This window comes from Boeremia exigua (assembly GCF_020726555.1).
Source record: "Boeremia exigua strain MPI-SDFR-AT-0100 chromosome Unknown C7974scaffold_14, whole genome shotgun sequence".
NCBI classification, from domain to species: Eukaryota; Fungi; Ascomycota; class Dothideomycetes; order Pleosporales; family Didymellaceae; genus Boeremia; species Boeremia exigua.
The window spans coordinates 22,737-37,705 of NW_025763531.1; the positions used below are offsets into that span (position 1 = coordinate 22,737).

The 14,969-nt window shown below is 49.6% G+C and overlaps 4 protein-coding genes across 4 annotated transcripts; all 4 read right to left on the reverse strand.

The window, feature by feature from the left end:
• Positions 1-1,185: 1,185 nt before the first annotated feature.
• On the reverse strand, positions 1,186-2,282 carry C7974DRAFT_74545 (uncharacterized protein). Its single transcript, XM_046147204.1, has 2 exons — positions 1,725-2,282; positions 1,186-1,676 (listed from the first exon to the last, which is right to left on the reverse strand). The coding sequence occupies exons 1-2, from the start codon at positions 2,039-2,041 to the stop codon at positions 1,436-1,438; spliced, it is 558 nt and encodes a 185-aa protein (XP_045991644.1). The 5' UTR covers positions 2,042-2,282; the 3' UTR covers positions 1,186-1,435.
• Positions 2,283-3,108, reverse strand: C7974DRAFT_74544 (heterokaryon incompatibility protein-domain-containing protein). Its single transcript, XM_046147203.1, has one exon. It carries the CDS (start codon positions 2,941-2,943, stop codon positions 2,524-2,526), a length of 420 nt encoding a protein of 139 aa, XP_045991645.1. The 5' UTR covers positions 2,944-3,108; the 3' UTR covers positions 2,283-2,523.
• Positions 3,109-5,938, reverse strand: C7974DRAFT_74548 (heterokaryon incompatibility protein-domain-containing protein). The gene is made up of 2 exons (XM_046147205.1): positions 5,033-5,938; positions 3,109-4,984 (listed from the first exon to the last, which is right to left on the reverse strand). Exons 1-2 carry the CDS (start codon positions 5,653-5,655, stop codon positions 3,274-3,276), a joined length of 2,334 nt encoding a protein of 777 aa, XP_045991646.1. The 5' UTR covers positions 5,656-5,938; the 3' UTR covers positions 3,109-3,273.
• A 663-nt stretch (positions 5,939-6,601) lies between these two features.
• C7974DRAFT_437597 (uncharacterized protein) lies at positions 6,602-7,294 on the reverse strand (the record flags this gene model as incomplete). Its single annotated transcript, XM_046145200.1, has 2 exons — positions 6,602-6,878; positions 6,909-7,294. The coding sequence occupies 2 exons, from the start codon at positions 7,292-7,294 to the stop codon at positions 6,602-6,604; spliced, it is 663 nt and encodes a 220-aa protein (XP_045991647.1).
• Positions 7,295-14,969: the final 7,675 nt, after the last annotated feature.

Below are 14,969 nucleotides of genomic sequence, written 5' to 3' on the forward strand. Positions count from 1 at the left end.
AATTTCTCGCCAAAATACTCTCAAGTAGCTAACTTCACTTTCAGCTTGGCTTTATTAGGCACGAGAATCTTATCGCACAGGACTCTCTTTGGGACGGCGGTTTTGGCTTCTCCCTGTCCGCTAACTTGCCTTCTAATCAGTAGGAAATGGAAGTAATAAACTAGATAAACGTCTCTCTTTCCAACACACAGCGCGGGACCGTGACTTACAGTCGTCCAAGCAAGTTTAATATCAGTGGCGGCGTCTCAAGCCTAGAATACATGGAGCACCCACAAGAAACAGAACTGCGCCATCTCTGCAAGCAGGTCAAGGTGCGCAGCGCTACCCATACTTCGTTTTCCGTCCTTGCTATAGTAGTCACTATTGCACTGGGAGTCATTTGTATTGTCTCGGATTTCGTGGTCCGCAGAGTAGTCTTCTTTTTCTAGCGCCGCACAGGACATAGTGTCAAGAAACATCAGCAGTGGACCAATAGCTCCGCATTTCAACTGCAGCGGATAGCAGCCGAGGGCGCCAGCATCGGGCCGTGGAGAGAAACGAAAGATGACGTGCCGACTTTAGTAAACTCGAGGCTCCTGTTCAGTCTGACTTGGCAGCAACAGACTTGGGACGTCAATGAGGCCTCAGATCAAGGAAGCTTGGACGTAAAGGGGATTCGACGTAGAGCTTTAAACAAGGGTGTCACACACCAAGAAACGGAACTACAAGATCTTGTAGAACTCAGTAGCCTCAACGCGAGACATGTTTAAGTACTCTAAGCAAGTATCGTACGCCAGCTTCTCAAGCTTGAGGATCAAGCGCAATTTTCAAGGTATCAAACGAGTAGGGAGGCTAAATTTTCTCCGCTTCCTCAGCCACCCGCTTCCCGTCATCAAGTACTTGACCCACATGCCTTCCTGGCTGGTTTTGTCTGCTGCCTCAAATGCCGGTGCTTAGCCTGGCTACTCAATGCAAGTCTCTTGTATTATATATGTGAGACTCAGTCGCTCAGAGCTTCAAGGCGCATAGTGCGTGAGGATCCGCTGATGACCTTGTAGGGCTGCAGCTCATGGCTTTGCTTGTTCAACTTTTCTCCCGGCCCATCAAGACTTTGACTGATAGAACAGAGCTACCATTGATCTGAAAATCTGTTCGCATCACACACCTATTAGATAGACGGTAACGATAACAGCCACGGTCGCCACACCGTCTCTGCCCATTCAAAAAGCCAATGTAGTACCGCAACTACCTTCAACGCATCAAAGCATGATCTCGTGCTCCCAAAGGCTATTTGCTCTCTGATGGTCATGTTCTGGTCATTCTTCGAGACAATCAACAAGTGCCAGTCATGTCCTTAGGCAATCAGAAGCGGGATAGCAGGCCACTGTCCTATATTGCTATTGTCGGCACGAATCAAGGTCAGTCGTCTTAACCACGCATCGGTCCAGATCGCAATCTAAGGCTTGCCATCTGTCCACGACTTCATAGGGCCCTTAGTCTCAATGTTGATAGCAATAGGGCTGTGACGCTCGCGACATGTGTGATTCCAAGACTTTATAGATGCACCTTCGAGTGGACGAAGGTCACGCCAGACTTGCTCGGTAGCGGTATCTCGGTTGAGCGTGACGACGTAATCAACGACGCGGCCAGGCAGACTGTTACGCGCGAGCCATGTAGGTTCAGTTTTGGCCGTTTTCCTGCGTTTCTCAGTACACGAACAAATTCAGTATATTACACAGACTTACACGTTATGAATGTCGAGCGTACGTCGGTTCCTGGACGTGCTGCGTGCAAGTTTAAGGAGTTCGTTTTGGACTTCCGAGTTCCACTCATCCTCAGAAACACCCGCTCCACGATCGTACTTCCGTGCAGTCTCCACGATGTTTTGTACTTGCACCATGGGGGGCATTGATCCGAGTACACAGCGTTGACCCGGATCGTTGGCCCAAGGGTACTTGAATCGCATCTTGTCCGCCTGCATCAACTCAGAAGTGACTGCATTGACATCATCGTAGCCTGATATGCCCATACCATCTGCGTACTGTTGGATAGCGCTTCGCATCGCCGTAACATCCGCTGGTTCCTCCGCTTCCTGGTCGTCGTCGAAATTGCAGAACACGACAGGCTGGTCCTCGTCTTCGAGCAACTGGAGCTGTTTTACACAATCTCTTGTATGATCCAGACTCGATCCCAATATGGCTGCCCCTCAATGTTTTGCACAGCGTTGAGTAAGTCAGCGTTCAGACAACAGGGTTGATGTTGAGGTTGAGATCCATGATGACTTGGAGCGCGCTCGTATTCACTGCGCAGAGATGCCTTGAGGCTTTGTAAGCGACAGGAGGATGTGCAGGTCGTAGACTTCTGTCCAATGGAATGCGGCTGTTGAGTCCCAATTGAAGACTTGATCGAAGTTGTCTGAGTGATCTTTGAGAATTGATCGACCTTGGCCGGCTGACTGATTTGGCTCGTGCTTCCAGGAATTTTTTCGACTCTTTGCACTCTGCTCGATGCTTTTGAATGTAGTTGAACAAGAACTCCACTTCATCAGCTCGCGGGTTGAAGCCACGCAATTGTATGAGTTGCCCTGCTGTAGATGTTACGCATCATTGCCTCCTGCTGATTCCTTTCTTGCGAGTCTCTTTGATCAATGCAGATATCGTCGATCCGTAACAAGAGACCGGGGAAGGTCGCTCGAATCTGAATAAGCGCATCGTATAGATTGGTCATTACGTGTACCCGGTGATTGTTGAGTAGGATTGGTTTAGGTGAACGTGAAATTCCCCAGACATAAGAAAGAGCCGCGTACTTTGGAGGATGATCGTCGACGTTGTGCTCTGTAAGTAGACAGGAGATGGCATCAGAAGTGTGTGAGGGACGTTCGATCTGTAACAGTCGAATCGAATCGACTCCTGTTAGAACTTTATACTTGTACAAAGCCAACGAATGAAATACGGGTTGGCTCATTGCTAGTGGGGAGGATCATGCCATCCAACGGCGCATTCATCAAAGAATGACGTTGAAGTCGGAAACCATCATATAGCGATTGCTTCTCGCTGGGACACATGGCGCGCAAAGCCACTGCCTGTGGGTAGCGCTCAGCAAGTGGGGCAATTCAGGGTGAGGCGGAGGCGGAGCTGACAGCTGCATGGGTTGGACTCCGGTCACATCCCTCGGAACACCCGCATTTGGAAAGTGGAAATGTGCAGCCTAATGAACTTGCGACCTCGATGGCCATCATCCAGATAGCTTCTTTATTTTGCTCGACATTCTCCGAGAAAAGGTCGGCGACGCCTCTCAAACGATGCGAAAGTCTTCGAGCTTGCGGCTCGCTGCGTCCCAAAGCTCGCCCTTCATGACCCCATGCACATAGCATTCTCCAACAAGTCGATACTCCTCATCTCCCATCGGTCTTAGCACAAACGGCGTGAAAGCTCCTTCGAGAATCACGATCGTGTCGCCCACTTCTGTTGCCAGTGGGAAGAGCCCGAGACGCCCAGCCATGGTGTAGCCCAGGTGGTATCTTCCAGCAGTGTGCTTGAGGCTCTCCACAAAGCCCTCGGACTCGGGTGGACCTTTCTGACTGGTAGAGCTGCCAGGATTGACCAAGGCGAGCCCGGAGAACACTGACCAGCCGAACCTCGTCTTATTCAAATAGTCGACGAGGAGATCTTTGATTCTCCAGATCAGCAGACAGCACCCCACAAGGAACAAGAGCCAACTGTCGGTACGTATCAAGGCTGTAGCTGCAAGGCTCAGTAGAGGTGACTTGTCCCAGCCCGACAAAGCGGCTGTGGTTTGTATGAGGAAAAAGCTGACATCATCAAGCCATTGCGAAGTGATCACCATCAAGGGCAGAAGCATGACAAGGAAGAAAATACCGGCAACAATGCAGACCAGTCCGAAACGGGAGACCACGTGGTCTCTGTATGCTCGGTACTGTAAAACAAACTCGGGTGGTGCATCTTCTCCTTTGGCAGTTTTGTTAGCAATAAGCGTCCGCCAGAGGTCGTCTTCGAGCCTTGCTACGTCTGCTCCTGGTCCTGCGAAATTGGACAAAGTGACAAGGTACCAGTCTGGCGGACAGAAGAGTTGACCTGGCATAATGAGAAGTAAAGAGTCGAGATAAGCACCGCGAAGAATGAGCGCGTTGTCCCCATCTTCAAAACGTACATTCATGGACGACGTGCCCGCTGCATGGTATAAGGACGCATGCCTCTCCGAAGCGTGCATGGAGAAGTTCAAGGAGACTACGTAGTCGCCCGGGAGCAATGCAGCGGTCCATTCTGGAACCCAGGAAGGAGAACCAGGCTCGTCGATATGACACATCTGCCTGGTCGTCCCAGCCATCCCGAAAACGATAGCACCTTGACCTCGTTTGATTAGACCAGCTGCAAAGCGCTGACACACTGTAGCTGGACCTTGCTCAGCCGAGTATTCGATCCTGAAGTCCGGGTTATCTGGGTTCACATCGCGGACCAGACCAAGCAATGCGTATATTCGGTCCACTGGGTTGGTTGCCAGGAAGCCATATGTTCTATTGAGCATGATGACCAATTCCGCATAGCCGGACTTGAACGATATGCTTCCATCGAAGCGCTTTTGTAGGGCTTCTGATCTCGATAGACGCTCGTAAGTCTGAAGAGCGAACAAATCGTGTCGAGCTGGAGTGAGAGTGTAATCACGAAGACCTCGCTGACCAAGAAGCCAAGCAGCACTCTGTCTGGTCTCATCGAGTTCCCTGACTGTGGTGATCGTGAGTTCGCTCAGGCAGCCCCAGTATCGGAGTCGCATGTCTCCCATAAAGAGATATGAGGTCGCGCCCTCCCGTGCGAGCGTGTAAAGGTGGTAGGTGAATGCCGACAACCCGGTTGTCATCAAGCGGTCATTACTCTGAAATACTCCAGCAGCCAGCCAGAGCGTTTTCCAATCAATCTCGAGGTCTCCGCAGTGTATGATAGGATCAAGGCCATTGATGAACTCCTGCGCAACCCATATGCGGCGGAACCTATCACGTAATTAGCCAATGAAGCTTAGACTGTATTGCGGTTCTCACCATGGCCGCGTCCAGAAAGCGCGCAAAGCACTCCATGTTCTATGATCCTTCGCAGGAGGATGGAAGCCCATCTCTAGAGCAAGAGCATAAGCTTCCATATTCAGGTGATTCAGACTTTCGTCTAGGAACTCGGCGTAATCCGCGACGTGCTCTATGAACTCGATGGCAAGGGAGCTGTCGTCAGTTTCGGGGCCGAGATGAATCTGCACACGCTTTGCGAAGCGATAGACATCTGGCATGAGACGGATCTGCTGGCTCTTCTCCTCAGAATCCCGGTCTGCCTGATTGATGCAGATGGCGTCGATCCAAATCAGAACACGTTTATCGGGCTGCACGATCTTCTCGAGAGTGTAGTGTAGATGCGCCGTGACCCCGATGATGTAGTTTTGGTCTATCACAAGACTGAACGGCGTGCTTGTATCTGTTCCCCATGTGTACGAGATCGCGTCATAAGGGTAGAGATGCTCAAGATAAGCGCTGTCAGCAGGTCCCTGACAGTAGGTGGGCTTGGTCAGTGGCACACGAAGTAGAGTTCCAGAAAGCGGTCCAATGCTGGGCTTGGGATGTAATTTCAGAAGCCTGATCTCGCCTTTGTCGAGCGGCTCGTAGGCGTAAGGTTCCATTGACTACGCCCGAGGATCAGAAGTAAGAGGTAAGAAGTGTAGAATGCAACTGACAGCGGTAGGCTGATTTTGTGCTCCTGATGAGTGCGGCTCGCATAGTGAGGCTGAGGCTGAGGCGATCTAAGGGGTAGTCCTGCAGGACGAGCGATGGTCGCGTCGATGGTCTGCAGCCTTGATGCTGTGTGGGGAAGGCGGTGCTGCGAGTATGTCGCTCGCTGTACGCCGAATACGGACTTCTGATGAGGAAGTGTTGATGTTGTGGGTAGAAGAAGCAAGCACGAACCCGGCGCCACTGCCGCTTGCCGCCAAAGCGCCGGATTTTGCGAAGGGGACAGCAAAGCTTCAGCGGTCCGTGCAGCACGCTGGTCTTTGCTAAGAACCCTGACCTTGCAAGTCGCACACTGCGCAGCCAACACCGCGCAATATCGCAAGTCAATGCCTCCATCTGGTGTTTGCCCCTTGACGCATGCGACAAGCTGCTAGCGCTGCGCAGCGTGCAGTCGACCGTATCTACCCTCCGCTCGCTTTACCGCAGTCACCCATTCCGAGGTGCACTGCCGTTGTCCCTCCACGCGAGCACGTTGTCAGCTCTTTCGACTCTACGCGTCCGACTTTTGCTATTCGAGGTGGTTGATCGGCTTGTCACAGATACGGTGCTTTGTGGTTGGGTACCGCGACAACGCACATGGTCACCACGAGACAAGATGGGGTGCATAGTCACAGCTGCGTGGGAACGAGCACGACAGTAAGCACGAAGACAGTGCGGTCAGGCGTTGTAAGTGTAAAAAGTGCGTGGGCGTACAGCAATGCGCTCTTCTGCGTTACGACTACAGTGTTGTAAAACTCTATTGCATTGTTACCGTGTAGCCATGTTGCGGCCATTCATGTCTGCCCTGAGCTGACCGATGCTCATCCTTCAGCAGCGACATCACGTCCTCACCTCTTGCTAATACATACGTGCCACCGGGGCTCTCCATGGCTCTAATACAGCCCCGTCATTTGTGACAGTTGTTCCGCTGATTTGCACATCTGCAAGTACTGGCAGCTTTCGTGCTTCGCTCACCCTCGCCGCCTTGGGCTTCGGCTCTGCCACGTCTGCTTCCGGCGCAGCATTTGTGCGTTTCCGACCACGCTTTCCCTTGCCCTTCGCTTTCGTCGCCGCCTCTGTCTTAGCACGCTTTTCCCGCGCCTCCTTGCGCTCATCATAGCCCATGACTTTTGCTCTGCCCAGTATCAATGGCTTGGTCGATCACCGAACCTTGGTTTCGTCGTTGACCTTTAGTAAGAGTCGGATATGATTCTGCTGGAGCGCGCACTTCGCAAAGGACACTTGTGCAGCTTTGGCATACTTCTGCAGGTGTCTCTGCAGGTCCTGTCTCCTTCTCTCGTCAAGAGTACGAGCATCCTGTTTCATGATCAGGTTGTGTAGCAACATAAGACCGCTTGCTGATACTGGTGTGACTGGCGTTTGTGGCACCTCGTTCTGTGAACAAATCCTCGCATGTACCTCGTGGACTCTTGGAACGTCTAAGTTAACGACAGGCTTTGGCATGCTTCTGAGCACCCTGTCTGAGTCGGAGGGAAACAGTACATTTGCAGCAAACCCTGCCGTGATGTTCTTCGGGGTGAAGGCTTTCATCTTCGCAGGACTGAAAAGGGAAGTAAAATGCTCTTTGCCGATTGTATTGACGCCTCTGCACTCCAATCGCTCGACTTGCTCTCGGTAAGTTGGAATCCAGATCACGTGACATGCATAGCCAAACACTATTATGGTCTTAGTCCCATACGATTGTGTGACGACACCAGTCGGCTATATAATAGACCAATAGGCATAGATAGAGAGCCCTCACTCTTGTTCCCAATTCAGGTTTCAACTAAACGGCTGGGTCGTGGAGCTCCCTTCCTATCACCTCAAACCAGTGCGTTATCTTCGGGTAAGTTTCTTCTCATGGCGGTTCCAGTCCATCGCCTTGACTGTTCTTGCTTGCGTCTCTGGGTGGCGTTTCTCAAAGCCTCGAGTCCAGCTCTTTCCCGGCGGCTTCAGCGGTCGGTCGGTCTCGGATCGCTGGCGGGCGACACAGAAGGCTAAGAAGCGGATGAACTTGATTCGCACCGGCTGTCCGAGATCAGACATCTGCAGAAGAAAATGAACGAGAGCATCCTCTTCACATGGAGTCAGGTACAATTGGCTTTGAGCCTTTTCTTCCATCAAACGGCGGCCGCAGGCATGGTTTTGCGTGATGATGCGCACCCCACCATATTCCGTCTCATTTTTGAAACCTCCGTAACTCAACACAACCATGCCTATTTTACAAGTCCTTGCAGAGATAGATAGGTGAAGTCCAGGAGCAAAACTTCCATACCAAGCACTTGCCAAAAAACACGGTTGTTGCAGGTCAGCTTTGACGCGCCGGCACCGTGGTGAGATCGCGTCGCGTGAAGACCAGGCACGCAAACAACGACTACTCCACCCACGCGATGAATTAGAGGTTGTACAGTATGTGAGAGGGCTTAACAAATGACACCTTATGCCTACGAGGCAAATGCTAATCAATTTCGTCGCACCTCTATGTGCCTCGCCGCCCTCTGAGGCATGGGTTACCCGCTTCCTCGACCGTCACGGCGATGTACTCCATAACGCGTGGAGCACGCCTATGGAATCCAGCCGTTACCACGCCGATTCTAGTGATAGATACCGACTATACTTTGAACTCCTGCACAGCAGATGGCTGAGTACAACGTGCTGCTCGAGGATACCTACAATATGGATGAGAAGGGCTTTGCGATTGGGGTCACTTGGAGGAGTAATTGGATCTTCGACAAGGTACTATACCACCAAAATCAGTTCAGGCAGAGTCTCCACGATAGTAACCGCGAGTAGGTGACCCTCCTGGCGACAATATGCGCCGATGGATCAGTACTACCACCTTGTATCATCTATTCAGCAGCTGGTAGAGCCGTTCAGGCGAGCTGGGTGGCTCCAATCGACACCAAAAAGCACGATATCTTCTTCACCACCTCACCTACTGGTTGGACGAACGATGATCTAGGATTAACGTGGCTTGAACAGTTGTTTGAGCGGTATACTGCACCAAAAGCTCGCCGGAGGTGGCGCCTACTCATCCTAGACGGTCACGGTAGCCATAAGAAAAAAACCAAAACGTCAGAAGGCACTACATCTATACACACGTCGAATAGACAGGCAAGGTGGAGCGGTTTGGTGGAATCCTTCATCGAAACGAGAGGCCGACACACGTGACTGCGCAAATGAGGCCTATCAGGAGCAGTTGGAGATAGATAAAGCCACCAAACGAGAGCTTCAACAGACTAAAAAGCTACTAAAATAGAAGGAGAAGGAGCAGAGAAGGAGGAGCGGGCCAGACTCAAAGCTGTGAAGGACGCCGAAGTAGCTAAACGCCGGGCAGAAAAACAGCATCAGAAGCAAGCTCGCGACACTCAAAAAGCTACACAATTACCCAAAGCAGGTAAGAAAAAGATCTTACAGTCTACAGCACCTAGAAAGAAGCAAAACTATAGTGGTGTGGTTAGTGGTGTGGGTAGTAGTAGTCGGCCTATCGCTCATAAGCGTTCCCCAACCCCACCACCAAAAGCCAACCGCCGTGGCCGCAAAATCGCTCCACCAAAAAGGTTTTAGTAGCGAAGTTTTTCGCAAAGGTCTAAAAAATAGTACACCAAAATTTCCCGTGATAACATCTATTTTGTGTGGCTCAATAACCTCATTTTGGTGAGGCTTCAAAAAGTGGTGGGGTGCGCATCACGAGAACGTGCGCATCACGCGCACGGACACGGTAAAACACGTTAAACTAAACTAAACTGCTCTGCAGGCATGACTAATACGTCCGACTACTTTCGAGCTCAGATCAAACACTTGTACATACACACAATACATTCATACATGAGACCTAATACTACTACCACCCCTTGCTTACAATACCAGTTGCTCATTGTGAGGTGAGTCGGTCAGGGTGACGATCGAGGAAGCGCGTAACCCACGAATCAGAGACCTCCATACCAAAAAACGTGATTTCAACCCAGTGGCGACTGTCCTGGTCCAGGCGTGGGATGCGTTGAGGCGGAAACAGGGCCTACCAATGGTCCATCGCATGGAGCTAAGATACCAAGAACTCTCACGTGTCGGGATGTAAGATGGCGGCTACGATAGTTTGGAAACAATTGGAGCGAGGTCTAAAATTGGAAGGTCTGATGTAGCAGTGGCAGTTGTTGTTGATGCCGGAGATCGAGGAATGATTCGTCATTCGAGAATTTTTGCTAAGCACATGGAAAGGCGAGACGAGTAAATTGCAAGCGTAGCACGTTTCCAACTCTGGTCTGCGAGGGAGAGAAAAGTTGCGCAACGCCTGCTTAAGCCGACTCAACTAGATCAAAGCTTGACGAAACGGAATCACAAATTCCTGTGTGAGGGGAAAGGTACTGATAAAGAGCGGAGCAATTTTTCCCCTCTTCACATACCCAGTTTGAAGTGTTAGATCGATAACGATGTCATAGAAGCTAATGAGTTGCTAACCTTGTCTGCTCGTCCCTGTTCTCATCTCTTTGTACGGTCCACCATTGATTACCAATGTCCAGTTGAACTGCGTGCGGAATCAAATTATTAGATACCTCCATACGTTCCCTTCTACCATGGCTCAGGGACGCAAGGGAACATATCTGAATGCGTTGGTAGACGGCAAAGTGTAGGTAAGCACTTCGAATGCCCACGAAACACAGAGACTCCGATGTAACATGGAACCAAAGGTACTCTACCAGAGAATCACGAAAGCCGTTGAGACGCTAGGATCTGGTGTTGAGTTTGCGTTCTTTGGTCGAGTACCAAGCAAAGTAGCTGGTCCTCTGCGAACAATACCTGCAAACGTGCTTCTAGTTATCTCATTATCACACGCAAGCACCAAACCTTTAACATCCGCTACATCACTGATTGCTAAAACTACTAACAGCGGAGCAACATACGTTAAGCAGCAATTCTCTGACGTGCTCTTTTTTGCTGTTAGTCTAGCAGATAGTACAACTTCTAATGCAGAGTAAGGCTAGAACAAAAGATCCATGCGCTAGAGCATGCCTGTAGCTGTAAGGGGTGTATACACTTGAGCACTTTGATAAGGGAGCTGGAATCTTGCAGCTTGGCGCAAGTACGCTTGCAGTATCACAACTACACACGCAGACCGGTAAGATCTCAAGTCACGGGATGCATCGGATAGTGTCGTACGGTTGGGTGCGATGTTGTAGGTATAGGAAATTTAGAAGAGTGCGTAAGTCTTTGCATTGTTTCAGCATCGTACCTCAACTTATATCTAGGCCCTTGCGCGGCACGAGTAATAACACAGTTCTGGTTCGCGAGAGCGCTTAGCCTGCGACAGATAGGTATTTCGCAAGGCTGGCGTGATTTGTCCCCCCTTGTCCCCCTTTGTCCCCACGCTCGTGTTAGCGGAAATCAACTGCCTAAGCAAGATTATCGCGTAATTTGTAAATGCGACTTCAGCGCGCCATCTACGCGTCGCCGCACCATATTACCCTCTTTATTCTTCTCACTGTGATGTAGTCACTCGTCTTTAGTTTTACGCGAATGACTGTGGAAGCTGTTCCCGCCCCTTTGGATTTTCTCTATGAGTCTTACGAGAAGGCCTACGATAGTCTCAAGACCCATAGCATGCAACATAGCTATGCTTTGTCCTCAAGCGAAGTAAGCCTCAAAAGTCTAGGGTTGGCGTGATTCGTCCTGCCGGTTTGGTGATAAGCTACGGTAGCGTAGAGCAATCAACACCGCACTTATTAGCTACCTCAGTGTAACATAAAGATCCTTCATGCTCCAGACGAATCCGAATGTGGAAGCACGATTTCAGTTGAGTTCATAATATCGACGTCATGTAGTATTGAATTTTGTGGGTGGTTGCGTTGACTGAATCCGGGCGTTGAGTTGGTTTGCATACTGTCGCATGCTCCGTCGATCGCCGATTCTTTGATAAGGTAAACTTGGAGATGACCCACGCAGCGTGTGCGTCGCCTTTTGACTACATGACGATCTGCTGCACACTGACGTTGGTCCCTGCGTAAGTCACACATAACGAGTGTTGCCCTACCCACAATTGACTGCAGACAGCCACATTGTGCAGTCACCGTGCAACCCTCTGTTTAATGGTCATTTGTAACATAGCGATTTGACAACCGTGTCTTTCTCGTATGGTCGCGTCCCAATAGCCAATGAGGAAGGGGGATGACGAGGCGTTGGATTAGAAGGCTATTTAATTGATTAATCCTGTCGGTATACACACATCCCATCCCCCGACGCTGCCCAATGCACTGTTCCGATCGTACTTCGGTCCGACTCACACAGAGCCTAGGTATACATTCATAGCACCCACATTCATAGAGATAGCATACCAATACGAAGACATAAGAAGGACCTTGCTACTGTTATCGCCCCCGTACGATCGACAGCCTTCGGCTTCAATGACTGCGCATCTGACACGAGGAGAGCAGGGTTGCGAACCAGGTAGATGGGTCTGACAAGCGGATCGGCAAACCGGCACGTCGGACGATCACCAGGCAGGTTCGTCACGCCCCAACATCCAACGATTCCCTCTTGCGTGCTGATGGCGCCGAGTCAACCCAATCGTAACCCATGAAATTTGCCCGTCTGGCACTACATAATCACGAAACAAGCCAGTGCAGGACGATCGGTAGCCTTACGGTGATTCTTTGTCGCGGCATACGCAACCGCTGAATGTATCGATGAAAAACTGCGCTGTGTTGCTTGCTTACCAAAGGACGACGATATATACATGTCCTGTGACGCACTAGTCCAGGATCGTCGGTTGCAGTGACGATCAAGGCCTGTTGGACCCACTTGCACCGCAACAATATAGCCTTACAAAGGCAAGTAACGTAGGTGTACAGCGAGCGGGCCAGTACACCGAGCGGGCCACTTTTGCCAAGACCACACTAAAACACCATCACTATCTAAATGCCCCCCTACTAACCCCGTTTTAACGCGTTAAAAGAGTGTCAGATCTAGCTTGCGCTTTAAGCTCTTAAACAAGACGCAAAACTCCTAGTGCGACGTGCTGCAGCTATCTACAGTCTCTTGAACTACACTAGACCATTGACGCGCAGGACGACCTTCACGCGTTAATACTATGGCTAACTTACGTAATCTAACCAGCGCTAAGGAGCAGGTGATTGTTATGCGCATACTTGAGCTAGTTATGCAAGGAGAGTCCCCTTAGCTTATAATTATAGCTGATATGGCTAATTCTCTGCAAAAAGAGCGCGGTTTGGCCCCTGTTAGCCTAAGGTAGGCTAGCAGGTTTGTTTCGCGTTAGGAGGAGCTTAAAACAGTCTTTAATCGCAAGTATGACTACAAGCAAGCCCTCTGCAAGGATCCTGCGGTGATCTAGGGCTGGTTTAGCCTAGTAGCTAATATTAAAGCTAAGTATAGTATCCTAGACAATAACACGTATAACTTTGATGAGACAGGCTTTATAATAGGCTAGATATCTACTGGAGTTGTTGTTATAGATGCAGAGAAGCTAGGACGAGCAAAGTAGGTCTAGCTAGGCAACTAGGAGTGGGTAACAGTTATTAAGGGCATTAATGCTACAGGATAGGCTATTCCGCCCTACATTATCTTTAAAGCCTGCTAACACCTGTCTAACTGGTATAAGGACGACAACCTGCCCCAAGATTGGACTATTGCTATCTCTGAAAACGGCTAGACTACTAACAAGCTTGGTTTTGACTAGTTAAAGCACTTTAATAGGCATATAAAGACATGTACTATTAGCACCTACTGTTTGCTAATTATTAATGGTTATAGGAGCTATAACTCTGCAGAATTTAAGCAATACTGCAAGGATTATAAGATTGTAACCCTATGCATGCCTGCGCACTTGTTGCACCTCCTGCAGCCCCTTAATGTGGCTTGTTTTGGCCCTCTAAAGAAGGCGTATAGGGATGAGGTTAATAAGCTTATGCGCAACTAGATTAACTATATTACAAAGCAGGAGTTCCTGCCATGCTTTAAAGCAGCTTATAAGAAAGCCATTACCCCTAGCAACATCTAGGGAGGGTTCTGAGGCGCAGGACTGGTCCCTTATGACCTAGAACGGGTTATATTAACTCTTGATGTGAAGCTGCGCACTCTATTACCACTACTCCCTATAAACAACAAGCCCTAGCAGTTGCAAACCCTAAGCAATACCCTAGAACTTAGGTTATAATCGACGCTTATAAAGACAAGGATTTAGAGGCATATAGATAGCTCTCCCACATTAATAGTTAAGGCGTTTAAGAAGGTATTAAAGGGGGTAGCAATTATTGCGTATAAGCTGGTTTTAGTATAATAGGAAATTAGCGAGCTTTAAGCGGCTAATAAGGCTGCTACACAATAAAAATTATACAAAAGAAGGCGTATTCACGCTAAGGGAAGCCTTATAGTTAAAGAAGGCTAGTAGTTAACTGCTTTGCAGGAGTTTGGGGCGCGTGGTGATAGTAAGAGGGTAAAGAAGCGGGTGCGCGCTAAAGGAGGTGAACCATCCCAACAACGCTGTGGACGGTGTGGAGAGGGTGGGCACAACGCGCGAACGTGCAAGAATAGAGCAGATGAGGTTCCTAAGTAATACTACAGCTTGTTTTCCCTTATATAGCGCTAATTTGTGGTATTTTAGGCCATAATAGGTTGGGTTTTAGTGTGGTCTTGGCAAAAGTGGCCCGCTTGGTGTACTGGCCCGCTCGCTGTACACCTACGTTAATGTATAGATATTTATAGAGTAAATTAAGCAGTATCTAAAGTATCTTTTTTGCACGTACGCGAGTTATATCCAGTCTCTCTGCATCTCTTGCAGCGCGCAAGTGCCTGGCAGCTGCGGCCTGATTGCTCTCCTCCTTAACGCTCTTTATGAGCAATCTGCTGATCAGCCTTACGTTGAGCAAGTATGTCCTCTTAAGCTCCCTTTGTTAAGACCCCACGCTGCTATATGCGCTTTTTTTTACGCTGTTTGCGCGCTGACGCTGCCTTATTAGCCTTCTTAAGGCTAGCAATCTAATCGCGCATCAGCTTAGCTAAGAGCATCACTACCTTAGCACCCTTCTTAAGCTGGTTAATTGCCTTCATAATTGAAGCCAGCAACAAGCTCTTATACCGTCGCACGCGATCACTTAATAACGTTAATTCAGCCTCAAGCTCACGTACGTTGCTCGGCGTACGAGCTTCCTATAGAGCCTCTAGCAGAGTATCTAGAGTAGGTGTACGTAGCTGCACGTTAAGCTTTGAGAGCACA